At 44.5% G+C, this 19203-nt stretch overlaps 1 protein-coding gene across 1 annotated transcript in view; it reads left to right on the forward strand.

The window, feature by feature from the left end:
* Positions 1-19203, forward strand: part of LOC126094925 (venom carboxylesterase-6-like) — a 95515-nt gene that overhangs the window by 40222 nt on the left and 36090 nt on the right. The window contains exons 5-7 of the mRNA XM_049909571.1: positions 713-912; positions 7787-7952; positions 16878-17059. Of these exons, the coding sequence (XP_049765528.1) occupies positions 713-912; positions 7787-7952; positions 16878-17059 (548 nt within the window). The remainder of the gene's footprint in view (positions 1-712; positions 913-7786; positions 7953-16877; positions 17060-19203) is intronic.

Raw genomic sequence — 19203 nt, forward strand, 5'->3', positions numbered from 1 at the left:
TCAAGGAAATGATTCGTAGCAATCTCAGATTTTCCGACGTTGAGAACCTTTACAAAGCGCTTCTCAAATGGACCCAGGAGCAGATTTCAATCGTCGAGGATGTGAACGAGTGGTAAAAAGTTGTAATCCTTGTTTACAGAGACTTGGTGACTTTGTTGAAAAATAGTGTCATATACCTGTCAGTTTCATTCGAAATGCAGCGTTCAATAAAATTTGTTGCCGTGACACAATAATACGGCCTTGCCGCAGTGGCTACACCGGTTCCCGTGAGATCACCGAAGTTAAGTGCTGTCAGGCGTGGTCGCCACATTCATGGGTGTCCATCCGGGCCGCCATGAGCTGTTTCCATTTTTCGGGGTGCACTCAGCCTCGTGATGCCAACTGAGGAGCTAGTCGACCGACCAGTAGCGGCTTCGCTCAAGAATACCACCATAACGACCGGGAGAGCGGTGTGCTGACCACACGCCCCTACCATCCACATCCTCCCCTGAGGATGACACGGCGGTCGGAGGGTCCCTGTAGGCCACTCGTGGCCTGAAGACGGAGTGTGACACAATAATATGTAACTTACCTTTTCGTAGCAACTAGTCTGATAACCACTATTTGCATCTTTTTCCTGCGGTTTGTAAACTATCCCCGAGCAGAACGGATTGTTCAGCAATAAATTTTACTGCCTTGGAGGCCTCCAGCATGTATGTTGGTCTGCACGCAGGTCTGTTCCGGGCCGTGATGATCCAGAACGGGCAGTCGGTGTCCCCGTGGGGAATCTTCCAGAACGCACGTGGTATGGCCTTCCGGCTCGGCGCTCTCCTGGGTCTGCAGACCAACGACTCGCAGGAGCTGGCCGCCTTCCTGCGGCAACAGGACGCCAACCTCTTCATCGACCGCCTCGACGACCTGCTCACCGAAGACGTCAGTATACACAAATAAACACTTCTACTACGCTACGTGTCTAACGATAAAGCCTCTTTAAAGACAGACCGCGTATCGCACTGCGCTCCTAGCGAAAATGCGGTTTACGCTCTTCCAAGATTTCCATCTACGCTTCTTTTGAAGACAGTTTCCCACTTTACGCTGCTTACATAGCGCCTCACATAAATTGTTCTGGCTTCTATTTTATCCCACCATTTAGATTCCTACACTGGACAATATCAGGATTCAGTGTTCTCTTATAATACGAATACTGTATCCATTTCGAAACGAAGAGTTCGTTATCATCTTTATCATGATCATTACCCTTTCGGCGTCGAATTCTTACTTTCTATATCCTGGCATTTATTCCGTGTGGTAAGGGATTCATCTTTTCAGGATTTCAGTTTCTTTTTAACTTTGTGGCCGGACGTCGTTTCTGAGATCACCGTCGTAAATATAACCTGTGAATCGTATTTACCTTGTTCTGTGTCTTATCGTACACTAATGGACAAAAAAATTAGTACACTCTTTTAGAGGTTTCCAATTCACCCAATATTTACTGTTGTAACAGTGCATATGTGTGTTCACTAGTTGCGCAAGTCACTTCTCGTTGAATCGCATTCCACACGTGCTCGATTGGAGACAAGTTCGGAGAACATACTGGCCAGGGTAGTTGCTAAGCGTCTTGCAGAGGACGTTTTCAAGGGTAGTGTGAGGGCAATATCCTATTGGAAAAACACACAACCTTTCTGTTACGAGAACGCTAAAAGAACGAGTCTAACAACATTCTGCAAGTAACGAGATCTGTTTAGCGCCCAACACAGAAACACCAAAGTTGAAATAAGATTGTTTCTTATAACACCCCAGACCATAAGGCCTTGGGTGGGACAGTGTGTCTTGGACGAATGCTCCCTACGAAACAGCGCTCTCCATGTCTACGTAGTAAACGGAAAGGACCGTCACTTGCGTGCGTGAAGAATCTGCCTTCATCGCTGAAGACCACGGAACGCCATTCGATCTTCCAAGTGATCCTATGACGCCGATGCTGTGGCGCGTGTGGAAGACGGACTAGAAGTGCTCGTGCCAGAACTCCCACTGCTAATATCCGGTTCGTAACAGTTCGTGATGGACCGTGGGCTCACAAGGCTAGTCGGTGGTGTGGTAGCTGGACGGTCTGCCACTGCTGCCCTTGCAGTACTATCATCGTGGCGTGCGTCTCTGCCGCACAGACGCCCAGAACTTCATCTGCGAGTATGAGAATGTTCTCGTGACCATGGATATCAGCACTGTTACACAACTGACGTAGCGCGTGGAAATTGTGAGGCAGTTCTCCGAAAGGACCATCTTGTCACTCAGAACGCGATATCTTCACCCCTTTCAAACTCGCTCATTTGGCATCTCCGTGGCATTGATTGTCTGTTTGCACCACACAGAGCCTTCTAACTACGAGTATTCCATATTGACGGACGACGCTGAAACCGTTACCAGTGCATCAATTGTCCCTCAGGTGGCATGTCGTAGCATCAAAATAGACATCGGCTTTCCAGGTTCGGCTTTCCAGGTATATAACTAATTTTCCTGTCGTCCAGTATGATGGTTTATGTAATTTTTCTCTGAGGTGAGATCTGGTGACCAGCCCAGTGTTTGCCTGAACGAGTGTGGGAAATCGCGTAAAAACTACACACAGGTTGCCCGCGGTCGCTAATCTGCCGTGCGAATCCGATCTGGGTCACTCGCTATACGAACTGGTATTACAGATTTGTGTCCATTGTTAGATAAAGTACTCCTCCAGACTGTTCAGTGCATACGGTCTTCAACTATACGTGCCCAGATTTATGCTACTTGTTTTCTATTGCCTTATGTCCACCTGCCATTTAATCGTTGTTTCGACCTCTTCTTGTCTCTTGGATCCTGCAGAGAACTTCCTTACTGCATTTTACCATCGATTCGCTAGCATCACGTCCAATCCATCTTAATTTCATTTTCATTACTGTCCTGCTCGCCTACAATCATTTCAATGTTACACTGCCTCTTCTAGTAAATGACGTCATGGTTTTCTCCATTTGAAGTCCATGCATCAGTGCAGTACGTCACAATACGCGAAACATGCTGTAAGCTTTACTTTTCAGGCAAATTACTACCTATCTTACGAAAATCCTCTTTAGATTAATCTTCCGTTTATTTTTATTGTTGTCCTACGAGTCAAGGTTTCGAATTGTTGTAAGTATAAAAACTTATAAATTCCTTCTATGGCTTCTTTGTTAACTTACACTAGTTCTTAAAGTTCATTGTTCGGATTTCTTTGCACTGATGGAAGACAGTACAGTGTCAAAATCAAGGAAGCTTGCTCTTTCATTTTCTGTACAAGAACCTGAAAACACCCTCTTGCGCTTCTGAGATTGTTCCAGTGGTACGAAACCACAATGTTTAACTCTTCTTTATCCTTTGAATATATATATATATATATATATATATATATATATATATATATATATATATATATATATATATAACCTGAGATATCATAGTTACGTTCATTAGTCGGTGAGTATGCGGAGCACGCTCAAAAATAATAATTCTACTTCTAGCCACCAGGTGAAAATATGGCGCTGTGAGCACTCAGAATGTGAAATGTTTCCTGCCTTGCCGTCAGCATGTCGAGTGGCGACGCGTGGAGATTCCTTTTGTGAAGTTACTATTAGTGTGTAGGCTAAGAGGTCACTGAGAACAAAGATCGCGCACAGCTGGTAAAGTTGTTTTATGGGAACGGCAGCAATAGCAGCGCCGCATTGCGGGAATACTCCAGCCAGAACCAGCTGCGAAGAGGCCCTATGCCAATGAATCGGCTAAAGAATATGACCAATAAATTTAAAGAAACGGGTGAATTACTTGGTGCATCAGGGAGAGGGAGGCGGCCTATACCCAGTCAGTTGTTAATGACGTTAATAGCCGACCGTGCAGTACATGTCTCAATTTCTGCAGCCAGTGCTCGAACTGTGCCAGGGGAATTTTCTATCCCCACTCGAAATTTCAAGAAAATTAGCAACGCATTTTACGCTGCAATCCTTATAAGAATCAGAATGTGCACCAAATGAAGGCATAAGATAGGCTGCAGCAACGTGACTTTGCCCTTCATTTTTTCCACACATGAAAATGGATGACATGTGGCTGGGAAATAATTCTTTGGACGAACGAGGCACATTTTACTCAGCACAGTGCACTAAATGCACAAAACTATCGCCTATGGGGTTCTATACTGCCACGTGTTGTGCAGGAACATCCAATTCACTCAGCTTATGTGACTGTGTGGCGTGGTTTCACAAGTGTCCTCATTCTTGGTCCTTTTTTCTTCGAGGAGATAACACCTCATGGGTCTGTCAGGTGTGCGGTGTAAATGTTACGTTAGAAGGACCTCCTCATGCAACACGTGCTTCCAGCTTTGCAAGGACACAAGTATGTCCACGCCACCATTTTCATGCAAGATAGAGCGACAACACAAGTCAGTTGCCAGGTGAACGATTTGCTTCGAGAAACTTCCGGTATTGACTGCATCATCTCTAGGCATTTTCAAGATATCTTCTCCGTCCTAGATCCATACAATATAAGGTGGTTGGGATTTAACCATACAGTAGCGTTGCGAGCCCTCGGGAAAAATTACGGTTGTTTTTCCCATTGCTTTCATGCATTCGGAGTACAAGCGTAGTAACTCCGTTTTGTTTGCTATTACAAGGCCAGATCAGTTAATCAGCTAGAATATTGTCCCTGCAACTTCTTAAAAAGCTGCTGCCCCTCTTCAGGAACCAAACGTTTGGTTGGCGTCTCAACAGATACCCCTCCGTTGTGGTTGCACCTATGGTATCTGTATCGCCGAGGCACACAAGCCACGCCACTAAAGGCAAGGTCCATGGGGAAGGTTACTCCTAACTGCTGACTTATTACGGTGCCATATTTTCACCTGGTGGCAGTAAGTGAAACTATTACTTTTTCGGCATACTCAGAGATCACGCCGATTAACGAACATACTTGATGCTTCAGCACCCTAATATGTGTACAGCCCGCGCTGCAGCAATGGGAACACGATCGGTTTAATTACAACCACATGCCATGCATATCACTTCGTGGACTTCCTCGCTTCTGTGATGCAAATTGCATGGTTCTGAAATTAGAGAGCTCCAAATTATAGCGTGTAACATGCTGGTGTGTAATGTAACTTCTGAAATTAGAGAGCTCCAAATTATAGCGTGTAACATGCTGGTGTGTAATGTAACTTTGTGTTTGAAAAAACCTCAGAAAACTGAATGCGCGAGCTAGAAGAGTTCTTTCACATGTGGAGCACCCTCCCTTCAGCTTGTCACTGCCAGACCACACACGAGGGCTGCGACACCTGCAACAATCCAACGCCATTGTTTCACTGTGATCGGTAATACTCCGTACATTACCGACTAGGCCCAACCGATTTTCATCTGTTTCTAAAACTTAAAGAACAGCTTCGAAGACTTCACTTTGATAGTGATGAAGCGGTGCAAGCAGATGTGAGGCTCCGTCACCAGCGTCAACAATTCTAAAGCGACGGTATTAACGTGTCTTTGGCACCGAAAGGGGTAAAATATTCTGGTATAAAATTTTTTGACAAATTACTGGATGAAATAAATTGTCTGACAGACAGCAGTAATAGCTTCAAAAATAAATTGAAATCTTATCTTCTTGACAACTCCTTCAATACCATAGATGAATTCTTGAATAGGAATAAATAAATCTATAAATATCGTAAATGCATTTTGTGCCATGACACGTTCCACATCATAATGGCTAACGTAGCGTGCGATTGATCAATGAAACACGCAACCAACTAACTAACTAACTAACTAACTGGTCTCTCGGTGGGAGAAATGCTTTCGTCACCATGGTGACTTCGTTGAGAAATAAATATATAGACACGAAGAATAAAAATTGAGAACATTAATAAAATTTGTTATATTTAAAAAAGTGTAAGAATTTTCACGGGAATATTTCGAAGGCATTACTTTTCAGCACGACCTCGTATTTCATGTAACCTAGATAGGCAACCCATCTCACACCATGTGCCCCAGGTGTGGATGATGCAACATGGGATGCCTGTCTTCAGGTGCATGATTTTTCTCACCCTATAAGAGAGTTGCCTTAAAATACTTTTTATTTCGTTTTACAATTATTATGTGAAAATTTTGTACGTTGAAACAGTCAAACTATTCAATATCCATATGAAATTCGCTACTATATTTTGCTAGAAGCAGCACGTCACCTATCGAATCTCCTGAAAGCGTACAACCTTTATCGGGTGTAAACTATGTGAACTGCATTTGCCATTAATTCTACGTCTGAGTGTTTGTTAAATGATTATAGATATTCATAAGTAACATCTAAGGCACATTAAGTCAATGCTCTAGTGAATGTACAAATAATTACACAGCGACTGTGACGCAGTAGGCCATACCTTAGCTATATCCGAATCGGCAATGATGACTACAGTCTGATTAATTAAGAGATGCTGTAAAGCTTTAGCGCACAGGAAAGTGTATAGACGACCTTGGGAAGGGGAGGGGAAGGAGGAAGAAACGGTACACGCACTGCCGAAGAAGGCAGCTTGTTGTGCATACTGGCACATCCCGCATTACGTCATCACACGCATCTCTGGGTTGATCAGTTGCAGTGTGATTTCATACACATCGATATCTTCACGTTCCCACGCAAATTATCAGTGTTTGTAACTGACCCTGCAGACCATTGTAGCACCAGGTAAAATTCACAAGTGTCTACAGCACTATTGACAGTATACCATTCCACTGGATCACTGGCTGCCTGTTCCCAGAACAGTCAAGATCGCCTTAGTCTCTGAAAGCTTCGCACCTTCGACGAACTCTCTGTAATCGGATTGTCCATTCTCTGCTGTTGCTTCGTTCGATGCAGTTCTTGTGCATGAGAACCGTCTCCTTTGGGAAAGTACATCATGCACCGACTTAGAGAGGCATAACACATTTGTAAACTGTCCCTTATCATAATGGAATGTAAGATCTGTTCTCGTGCTTGCAGTAAACAATAATCAATTGAAAGTTTACGCCTTCTTTCTAGAACTGAATTTTCTTTCTTTCTTGAACAAATTTCATCACAGCGGGTGTTTCTTTTATTGCTTCTGACTGATAAACATACAAAACTTTTTCTGGATTACAAACATAAATATACTGACAGAGCTTTTCTTCTGTTGATTAGATTACAAATGCCACTTGGTTTTAAACTTTCGTTATAAGAATGTCTGCCCAGTGAGAGTAAAAGCAAATCAGCCGCAAGTCTGCATTAATAGAATATGCCACCTGCAAAACAGGGACGTTGGGAAAACGTCAGTGTACGCTACAAAAACAGACACTGTCTTAACGTCCCTCTGTTACAGGTGACAGAGAAAACTGATGTTCATAATCCATCCAAAATTTTGTATGTATATATTTCAGATGCAATAAAAAGAAAACCCAATAAATGTGACACAGCTGCGGTGAAATGTGTTTGGGGAATAAAACGAAACTGTGTTCTTGCAAGAAGTCAAGCACTTTTAATTCATTATCAGTTCCTGATATTTGGAGGACATCGTAGACTCGTCGGTCTATTTGTTCACAATTGACGTCTTTATACATCACGGATACATATATTTTGGGCTATAAAGAGGAAGCTAGTCAATACTCCATATTGACGATATGCAAGACAAACTGCATATAACTGTCAATCCTACTTATTTCTGAAACTATTGTTGATGTTGAAACGAGGTTATCGACAAGTAGTAGTAAGAAAAAATTCGAATATCATGCTGGTATCTTCATTTCTCGTCACTACAACGGTCGCGTTTCAGGAGAAAGCAAGACTGTCCCACCTCGGCTTCGCACCCGTCGTCGAACCCGACGTCGAAGGCGCTATCGTCACCGAACACCCCATCAAAGTACTCAAGGAGGGACGCTTCAACAAGGTTCCCGTCATCACGGGAGTAACATCTGGGGAGGGTTTGCTCTTCGTCACAAGTAAGTGTCTTCACACTAGCGTTAATTACTATCTTGTTATGGTATAACTTTAATATTTATCCTAGTGCTTGTCTACAATTTCCATATTATTGCGATATGATCTGGAATTGTAACAAATGTAAGTTCTTTCCTGAGATGTTTTGTGCACCAATTTGACAGGTTATAGCTTATAACTTGTATCTTTGCCGTGAGGTTACACTCGTTATTCGCAAGTACGTGCATGTAGCACTTTATCGCGTTTACTGTTCACACTGATGTTCCTGATACGCATGTATGTTTTTATGTGCTTGATAATGGAGCCGTACCTAAATGACAACAGTTAAATCACTCTTCCACAGCCCTAGGACTGTAGAGAGATTTTACATAACGTTTAATACACTGAAGGTCCAAAGAATCAGTTATAGACAGGCGTATTCAAACACAGAGATGTGTAAACAAGCAGATTACGGCACTGCGGTCGGCAACGTCTATACAAAACAAGTGTCTGGTGCAGTTGTTAGATCGGTAACTGCTGCTGCAATGGCAGGTCATCAAGATTTAAGGGAGTTTGAACGTGATGTTATAGTCGGTGCACGAGCGATGAGACGCAGCATCTCCGAGATAGGGATGAAGAGATTTTCCTGTGCGACCATTTCACAAATGTAACGTGAATATCAGGAATCCGGTAAAACATCAAATGTCCGACTTCGCTGCGGTCGAGAAAAATCCTACAAGAACGAGACCAACAACAACTGACGAGAATCGTTCAATGCGACAGAATGTCAGTCCTAAGGGGACGGGTTCGAGTCTCGCTGGGTCGGAGATTTTCTCCGGTCAAGGACTGGTTGTTGTGTTGCCCTAATCATCATAATTTCATCACCATCGACCTGCAGGTCACCGAAGTGGCGTCAAATCGAAAGATTTGTACCCGGCGAACGGTCTACCCAACTGGATGCCCTAGTCACACGACATTTACATTTTAATGTGACAGAATTCCAACCATTCCGCAAATTGCTGCAGATTTCAGTACCGGGGCATCAAAAAGTGTCTGCGTGCGAACAATTCAACGAAACATCGTCGATATGGGCTTTCGGAGCCGAAGGCCGACTTGTGTACCCTTGAAGACTACACTACACAAAGATTTACGCTTCGTTTGGACCCGTCAACACCGACATTGGACTGTTAATGACTGGAAATGTGTTGCCTGGTAGCACTAATATCCTTTCAAATTATATAGAGCAGATGGGCATGTACTGGAATGGAGACAACCTCAGGAATCCATTGACCCTGTATGTCAGTAGGGGACTGCTGGAGCTGGTGGAGACTCTGTAATGGTGTGGGGCCTGTGCAGTTCGAGTGATATGAGACCCCTGATACGCCTACACACGACTCTGACAGGTGGCACGCACGTAAGCATCCTTTGTGATCACCTGCATCCATTAATGTCCATTGTGTATTTCGACGAACTAGGGCAATTCCAACAGGACAACGTGACACCCAACACGTTCAAAATTGCTACACAGTGGCTCCGGGAACATTCTTCTGAGTTTATACACTTCACCTGGCTACCACATTCCCCAGACATAAACATTATTGAGCAAATCTGCGATGCCTTGCAACGTGCTGTTCAGGAGAGATCACCGTCCCTCGTACTCCTACGGATTTATGGAACGCCCTGCAGGCTTCATGATGTCAATTCCCTCCAACACTTCTTCAGACATTAGTCGAGTCCATGCCACGTCGTGTTGCGGCACTTCTACGTGCTCGCAGGGTCCCTACACGATACTAGGCAGGTGTGCCGGTTTCTTTGGCTCTTCAGTGTATTACACATTGGACGAGAATCCTCGGATAAGGGAAGATATCTAAGAAGAACAGACATCCATCAGGGCTCTCAGTACGAAATGAATTTCGGCTTAAATTTGATGAATGGTACTTGCACGACAATTACAGAAGTATTAAAGAACTCTAGGCAAACTTTTGATAATTAATAGTACATTGTTTTCTGAAGTTTCAACGCAGCCCTGAATACTATCACATGTCAAGCCTTGTTTCCTTCCATGCCACCGGGAGCAGTAATTAAAACTTTGCATTAATGACGATTTGAGACGGCGAAGCTAGTCGCGTTGCTGGCCTAGGCAGCTAGCACGGCGAAAAACGACTTTCCCCCTGTCGAGGCACTGCCAATAGACTCTTGACACAGTGCTAGTAGAGAACCTACAGGACCACACAGACGGAGTATCCCAGGTATGGAGTTCGATGTATCTGCGAGTCATTGAGAGAATATCAAGCGTTCTGTCCGCCATACAGCATGATGTGCATGCGAACAAATGAGGTAGTACCAAGTGTCTTGTACATCCTACAGTCTACCGTCACGCGGAAGGCAAGGAAAAGATCAGATTACATTCCGATCCTGTGGCAGCACGCCGCATTATCCCATTCGATATGGTAACCGGAACAGGCAGTTTCCAACTCAGTAGGTGTCTACAACCACAATGAGCAAGTGAATACTTTCTACATACATACTTGAGTTGAAGACCTTTGGTATATGTGAATGTCGAGGAACGGAGAGACTCATGAAATAAGAGATGTTATACGGGTTCCTCGGGATCACCATGTACAGATATACGCTGACCAGCTAGTCTCAGAAAATAAATATTTCGAGATATTTGACATCGAACATAAAATACATGTGCTACCAAAAAAGTGAAACTTCTGGAAGGAGAGGACGAAACGAAAATAAACTCCACGGGTTAAGGCAATATTTGACATTACTGTAGTCATTAAAATCGAGTCAAATTCGCTACTAATCAGTATGGCATTTCGCTCCTCTCTGGCCTGGTTGCAGGCACTGATTCGGTTGGGAAGTTTCCCAAAGCTGTCGTATCCTCTTCTGAGGCAAGCTGATCCGCAACTCTTGTAACACTTGAAACATATCGCGGATACTGGTACTGGAACGGAGTTGACATTCGAGCTTGTTCTTCACATGCTCAATCAGGGCAGACATAGGGATCACCTCAGCATCACGCAGACAGTTCACTGAGACAAGAGCTATGTGGGGACGAGCACTGCGTACAGAAAAGCGGCAAAAGAATACTGTCCCATTCGAGTTAACACATGAAGACGCAGGATGTAGGCCTACAAGGCGTATATGTTGTATCGTCAGAGTCTCCTCAATCATTGACATTCGTGACCTGAAGTCGAACTTGATGGGTCCCCGCACCATGAGCCCGGAAGTAACTCCGCTGTACCTCTCCAAAACATCGGAAGGACGGGAACTCTAGCTACCACAGTCGTCGACGATGGTCCTCCAGGAGACAGCAGAACCGCGATTCACCGCTGTACACGATGTGAACCATTCTACAGCAGCCCATGCTTCCCATTCAGGGCACCGTTCCAAACGCAACAGTTTATGTAATAGAGTTTGAGCCAGTTTATGCGTGGAACGAAAAAAATGGCTCTGAGCACTATGCGACTTAACTTCTGAGGTCATCAGTCGCCTAGAACTTAGGACTAATTACACCTAACTAACCTAAGGACATCACACACATCCATGCCCGAGGCAGGATTCGAACCTGCGACAGTAGCGGTCGCTCAATTCCAGACTGTAGCGCCTAGAACCGCACGGCCACTCTGTCCGGCTATGCGTGGAACGGTAATTCCCTATCCCAGCTGTTGCTAGTCTACGACCCATGATGCGGCATGACACAGAATGTTGCAGAAGTCCACTCCTTGTTCTCGGATGGCAGATACAGGCGCGAAGGGCTACGACCATCCCTTGCGATGGGCAGATGTGGTCGACAGCAAACTTTAGGATGAGTATGTCTGCTCTCTCGTTCTCATGCGGTCCAACATACGACTTCCCAAAAATATTAATATTGCAGGAATTGACCAGCTGGCCAAATGGAAAGTTATACTGAAGCAAGTTTCAAACACTGTCAGGTGCTGATAATGCTGTATCATACGAGGTGCATTCAAGTTCTAAGGCCTCCGACTTTTTTTCTCCGGACTGGAAAGAGATAGAAACATGCGCATTGTTTTAAAATGAGGCCGCGTTCATTGTCAATACGTCCCAGAGATGGCAGCACCGTACGGCAGATGGAATTTTACCGCCAGCGGCGAGAATGAGAACTGTTTTAAATACTTAAAATGGCGACGTTTTCCTTACTTGAACAGCGTGCAATCATTCGTTTTCTGAATTTGCGTGGTGTGAAACCAATTGAAATTCATCGACAGTTGAAGGAGACATGTGGTGATGGAGTTATGGATGTGTCGAAAGTGCGTTCGTGGGTGCGACAGTTTAATGAAGGCAGAACATCGTGTGACAACAAACCGAAACACCTCGGGCTCGCACAAGCCGGTCTGACGACATGATCGAGAAAATGAAGAGAATTGTTTTGGGGGATCGCCGAATGACTGCTGAACAGATCGCCTCCAGAGTTGGCATTTCTGTGGGTTCTGTGCACACAATCCTGCATGACGACCTGAAAATGCGAAAAGTTTCATACAGGTGGGTGCCACGAATGCTGGCGGACGACCACATGGCTGCCCGTGTGGCATGTTGCCAAGCAATGTTGACGTGCAACGACAGCATGAATGGGACTTTCTTTTCGTCGTTTGTGACAATGGATGAGACGTGGATGCCATTTTTCAATCCAGAAACAAAGCGTCAGTCAGTTCAATGGAAGCACACAGATTCACCGCCACCAAAAAAATTTCGGGTAACCGCCAGTGCTGAAAAAATGATGGTGTCCATGTTCTGGGACAGCGAGGGCGTAATCCTTACCCATTGCGTTCCGAAGGGCACTACGGTAACAGGTGCATCCTACTAAAATGTTCTGAAGAACAAATTCCTTCCTGCACTGCAACAAAAACGTCCGGGAAGGGCTGCGCGTGTGCTGTTTCACCAAGACAACGCACCCGCACATCGAGCTAACGTTACGCAAGTTTCTTCGTGATAACAACTTTGAAGTGATTCCTCATGCTCCCTACTCACCTGACCTGGCTCCTAGTGACTTTTGGCTTTTTCCAACATTGAAAGACACTCTCCGTGGCCGCACATTCACCAGCCGTGCTGCTATTGCCTCAGCGATTTTCCAGTGGTCAAAACAGACTCCTAAAGAAGCCTTCGCCGCTGCCATGGAATCATGGCGTCAGCGTTGTGAAAAATGTCTACGTCTGCAGGGCGATTACGTCGAGAAGTAACGCCAGTTTCATCGATTTCGGGTGAGTAGTTAATTAGAAAAAAAATCGGAGGCCTTAGAACTTGAATGCACCTCGTACTAGTACCCGTCATCTCCGTGTCCTTCATAGTGATCAACCAACATCTGACGCCGTTCTTCCTCCTTTTCTACACTGCCATATCTGGTGACAAGACTAAACGCGAAGAAACTAATGCAATCGTTGTCTTTCTACTTGTTACAGAGAACAGTAACTCGAGTCATATAATTATCGGCCGACAGTGTGTGCGTACAAGAAGTTACATTGAAATGCGACCATCTGTTCTGTGTGTTTCACTTTTTTCATCGGGCAGTGTACTACGTCACCAGTGATACATATCACGGTGCTTTCTACATCTACATCTACATCTACATTTATACTCCGCAAGCCACCCAACGGTGTGTGGCGGAGGGCACTTTACGTGCCACTGTCATTACCTCCCTTTCCTGTTCCAGTCGCGTATGGTTCGCGGGAAGAACGACTGTCTGAAAGCCTCTGTGCGCGCTCTAATCTCTCTAATTTTACATTCGTGATCTCCTCGGGAGGTATAAGTAGGGGGAAGCAATATATTCGATACCTCATCCAGAAACGCACCCTCTCGAAACCTGGCGAGCAAGCTACACCGCGAAGCAGAGCGCCTCTCTTGCAGAGTCCGCCACTTGAGTTTGTTAAACATCTGCGTAACGCTATCACGGTTACCAAATAACCCTGTGACGAAACGCGCCGCTCTTCTTTGAATCTTCTCTATCTCCTCCGTCAACCCGATCTGGTACGGATCCCACACTGATGAGCAATACTCAAGTATAGGTCGAACGAGTGTTTTGTAAGCCACCTCCTTTGTTGATGGACTACATTTTCTAAGGACTCTCCCAATGAATCTCAACCTGGTACCCGCCTTACCAACAATTAATTTTATATGATCATTCCACTTCAAATCGTTCCGCACGCATACTCCCAGATATTTTACAGAAGTAACTGCTACCAGTGTTTGTTCCGCTATCATATAATCATACAATAAAGGATCCTTCTTTCTATGTATTCGCAATACATTACATTTGTCTATGTTAAGGGTCAGTTGCCACTCCCTGCACCAAGTGCCTATCCGCTGCAGATCTTCCTGCATTTCGCTACAATTTTCTAATGCTGCAACTTCTCTGTATACTACAGCATCATCCGCGAAAAGCCGCATGGAACTTCCGACACTATCTACTAGGTCATTTATATATATTGTGAAAAGCAATGGTCCCATAACACTCCCCTGTGGCACACCAGAGGTTACTTTAACGTCTGTAGACGTCTCTCCGTTGATAACAACATGCTGCGTTCTGTTTGCTAAAAACTCTTCAATCCAGCCACACAGCTGGTCTGATATTCCGTAGGCTCTTACTTTGTTTATCAGGCGACAGTGCGGAACTGTATCGAACGCCTTCCGGAAGTCAAGAAAAATAGCATCTACCTGGGAGCCTGTATCTAATATTTTCTGGGTCTCATGAACAAATAAAGCGAGTTGGGTCTCACACGATCGCTGTTTCCGGAATCCATGTTGATTCCTACATAGTAGATTCTGAGTTTCCAAAAACGACATGACATTCGAGCAAAAAACATGTTCTAAAATTCTACAACAGATCGACGTCAGAGATATAGGTCTATAGTTTTGCGCATCTGCTCGACGACCCTTCTTGAAGACTGGGACTACCTGTGCTCTTTTCCAATCATTTGGAACCTTCCGTTCCTCTAGAGACTTGCGGTACACGGCTGTTAGAAGGGGGGCAAGTTCTTTCGCGTACTCTGTGTAGAATCGAATTGGTATCCCGTCAGGTCCAGTGGACTTTCCTCTGTTGAGTGATTCCAGTTGCTTTTCTATTCCTTGGACATTTATTTCGATGTCAGCCATTTTTTCGTTTGTGCGAGGATTTAGAGAAGGAACTGCAGTGCGGTCTTCCTCTGTGAAACAGCTTTGGAAAAAGGTGTTTAGTATTTCAGCTTTACGCTTGTCATCCTCTGTTTCAATGCCATCATCATCCCGGAGTGTCTGGATATGCTGTTTCGAGCCACTTACTGATTTAACGTAAGACCAGAACTTCCTAGGATTTTCTGTCAAGTCGGTACATAGAATTTTACTTTCGAATTCACCGAACGCTTCACGCATAGCCCTCCTTACGCTAACTTTGACATCGTTTAGCTTCTGTTTGTCTGAGAGGTTTTGGCTGCGTTTAAACTTGCAGTGAAGCTCTCTTTGCTTTCGCAGTAGTTTCCTAACTTTGTTGTTGTACCACGGTGGGTTTTTCCCGTCCCTCACAGTTTTACTCGGCACGTACCTGTCTAAAACGCATTTTACGATTGCCTTGAACTTTTTCCATAAACACTCAACATTGTCAGTGTCGGAACAGAAATTTTCGTTTTGATCTGTTAGGTAGTCTGAAATCTGCCTTCTATTACTCTTGCTAAACAGATAAACCTTCCGCCCTTTTTTTATATTCCTATTAACTTCCAAATTCAGGGATGCTGCAACGGCCTTATGATCACTGATTCCCTGTTCTGCACTTACAGAGTCGAAAAGTTCGGGTCTGTTTGTTACCAGTAGGTCCAAGATGTTATCTCCACGAGTCGGTTCTCTGTTTAATTGCTCGAGGTAATTTTCGGATAGTGCACTCAGTATAATGTCACTCGATGCTCTGTCCCTACCACCCGTCCTAAACATCTGAGTGTCCCAGTCTATATCTGGTAAATTGAAATCTCCACCTAAGACTATAACATGCTGAGAAAATTTATGTGAAATGTATTCCAAATTTTCTCTCAGTTGTTCTGCCACTAATGCTGCTGAGTCGGGGGGTCGGTAAAAGGAGCCAATTATTAACCTAGCTCGGTTGTTGAGTGTAACCTCCACCCATAATAATTCACAGGAACTATCCACTTCTACTTCACTACAGGATAAACTACTACTAACAGCGACGAACACTCCACCACCGGTTGCATGCAATCTATCCTTTCTAAACACCGTCTGTACCTTTGTAAAAATTTCGGCAGAATTTATCTCTGGCTTCAGCCAGCTTTCTGTACCTATAACGATTTCCTGTCCTTGACAAACACTATATTTGCCTTCCGTACCATTTCGTCGTTGTTGATTATTCCAATCCGCTTCCCATAAAGGGAAGGTTCACAGGACGCATAATGACCCATCAAGAAGTAGTTGATTTGATAACGGAGAGAAGGATTGGTACGACCAACGTTTTTTTTTTTTTTGCGATATCAATCTGACTGGTTTGATGCGGTGCAACACGAATTCGTCTCCTGTACAAACCTTTTCATCTTAGAGTAGCACTTGCAACAGACATCCCAGGCTATTTGCTGGATGTGTTCCAATTTCTGTCTTCCTCTGCATATTTTATCCTCTACAGCTTCCTCTAGTACCGAGGTAGATATTTTGTACTGTCTTAACGTATGTCCTGTCACCCTGTTCCTTCTTCATGACAGTGTATTCACTGCCCATTCAGACCAAGTAAACACATTCAAATTTTTGTAGCTTCCAGTAATAAGGAAAGAATGATGACGTGTTGAGAGATACATTATAGAAGTGAAAAAAACTAGGACAATAGCAACAACAACTGCCACAGCCACAGAACCATTACAGGATGTTGCTGAACGAAGCTGTATGTACATGCTGCAGTGACTCGTAACGCGTGTAAAGTTGTATTAATAAACATCTGCTAAGCGTCTTGTTTCTTGCAGATGAAGGCCTCTTGGCCGACCCGGCGGAGCTGCAGAACTTCAACGACAAGTTTGAGGTCGCCACGGCCCCCCACGTACACTTACCCACCGAAGAGGAGCGCATCAACGCCACGAGGAAGATTCACGACTTCTACTTCGGGGACGGCGACATCACACTGGACGATGCTCAGGGTCTTGTCGACGTGAGTACTGAAACTTTATCGGTTACAAGTTTCTCCTTCCGTCGGTAGTTTGGCACGCTGATCGCCGTTAGTTGCTTGTCGTGTCTCTTGCCGTGACATTAAACATGTGGCCATTGGCTTTAACGTGTCCTTTAGCGTCATTTCGGATACCAATGTGGCTCCACAAAAACCGTGTAATTTGACTGAAATCATCACGAATATTCACCACACACTAGCATAAGGCCGACACGATTGCATCACTAATGACACAGTCGTCGGCGACGCAACTGACATCAAGTCGTGGGAAAAACTTATCGGAAGGCATGTTGGCCACCAACCCTGTAAATCGCGGACCCGCAAGCTTACCTTTATGGAAGGTATAATGGGGCGTTTACACAGAAGTGGCAGACAGAATTTGCTTTACTGGAAAAAAACTTCAGCGTTTCGTCAGATGAGGCGGCCGTAGTGGCCGAACGGTTCTAGGCGCTACAGTCTGGAGCCGTGCGACCGCTACGGTCGCAGGTTCGAATCCTGCCTCGGGCGTGGATGTGTGTGATGTCCTTAGGTTAGTTATGTTTAAGTACTTCTAAGTTCTAGGGGACTGATGACCTCAGAAGTTAAGTCCCATAGTGCTCAGAGCCATTTGATTTGTTTCGTCAGATGGTGCATACATTATAAAAAACGAGAGTCCCTCTAGTGTCAGGTGCAGGCGTGGTAGGACCGTTTCTGTTTGCAATGTATGTAAATGATATAGTAGGAAGTATATGATGCTCTTAAGACTGTTCGCGGATGACACGATTGCCCGTAACAATATAGCAACAGCAGGAAACAGAATCGATTTGCAGAGTGACCCTCAGAGGTCTGATGAATGGTGCAGACTCTGTTACTTAGTCTGAATGTAAGTGAATGTAACGCACTGTGCATACGTAGGAAAATAAAGCCACAACTGTACAGCTATTGATGAGAAACTGATGGGAGCAGTATCTTCCGCAAAATATGTAGGAATAACTATCCATAGCGATCTTAAGTGGTTTGACCACGTAAAAGAAAAAGCAGGCAAAGTAGATGCCAGACTGAAATTCATAGAGTGAATCTGAAGGAAACGTAACTCATCCGCGAAGGAAGTGATTTACAATGCACTTGTTCGACCTGTTCTTCAGTATTGTTCATCAATCTGATAGTGAGACTCTTACTAGGTAGGACTAATACAAGAGACAGAGAAGATCCAACGAAGAGTAGCGCCTTTCGTCACAGGAGCGTTCAGTCGCGCGAGAGCATTACTGAGATGTTCAACATATTCCATTATCAGACGTTATAAGAGAAGCTTTGTACATCACGGGGAAGTTTACTTTCCTAATTTCGTGAAAGCACTTTGCGGGAGCAAACGGATAACGTATTACCTCCTCCCACATACATCTCGCTTAATGACCAAAACGAGAAAATTCGAGGTATTGGAGCCCATACAGAGGCTTACCGACATTCAGTCTTCACACGCGCCATTCGCGAATAGATCAATATAGGGGGGAATCAAATATTTGCACCACAAGTATATTCCGCCACACACCTTGAGGCGGCTTGCGGAGTATGATGTCGATGTAGATGTAGGTATGTAGTTGTACAGAGCGTCAGCTGCAAAGCCGCAGGCCAGATTATGGGGAAACGTGTCACATAGCACATAGACACCAAGTGAATCATATTGGGGAAAGATTGTATATGGATCTACTCTGCATTGGATGATCTACTCTTCATTGGAGGCCAAGGCGGGGGTAAAGGTAAAAGCAGTCTCCATAACAGCTCAGTACATCAGTACTTCGTCATCATGAGGTGCATAGTCGAAATATTTTGACCGTCACATGCTATTACCTGGACAAACGCCCATGAAGCTATCAGTCAGTTTCAGCGCTGGAAAAATGGGAAATTTTACCGGCTAATTTCTTAAAATTCATTTTCTTCAAATGCGAATGGATAATTTTATTCACATTATTGGCAAGACCCGCCGTTGATAATTCTGAATGTCACAACGTACGTCATTTACACGTAATGCCTCACTTAGATCCGAAACAAAACGTAGTGATTCCAAGGCTATAGTTCAGCTGCAATCATTTTTATGCGGTAAACTGCGCACAAACGGTACCATATTTGTGGTTATTTGTGTCCCACAGTCT

Source organism: Schistocerca cancellata, chromosome 8, assembly GCF_023864275.1.
Source record: "Schistocerca cancellata isolate TAMUIC-IGC-003103 chromosome 8, iqSchCanc2.1, whole genome shotgun sequence".
NCBI classification, from domain to species: domain Eukaryota; kingdom Metazoa; phylum Arthropoda; class Insecta; order Orthoptera; family Acrididae; genus Schistocerca; species Schistocerca cancellata.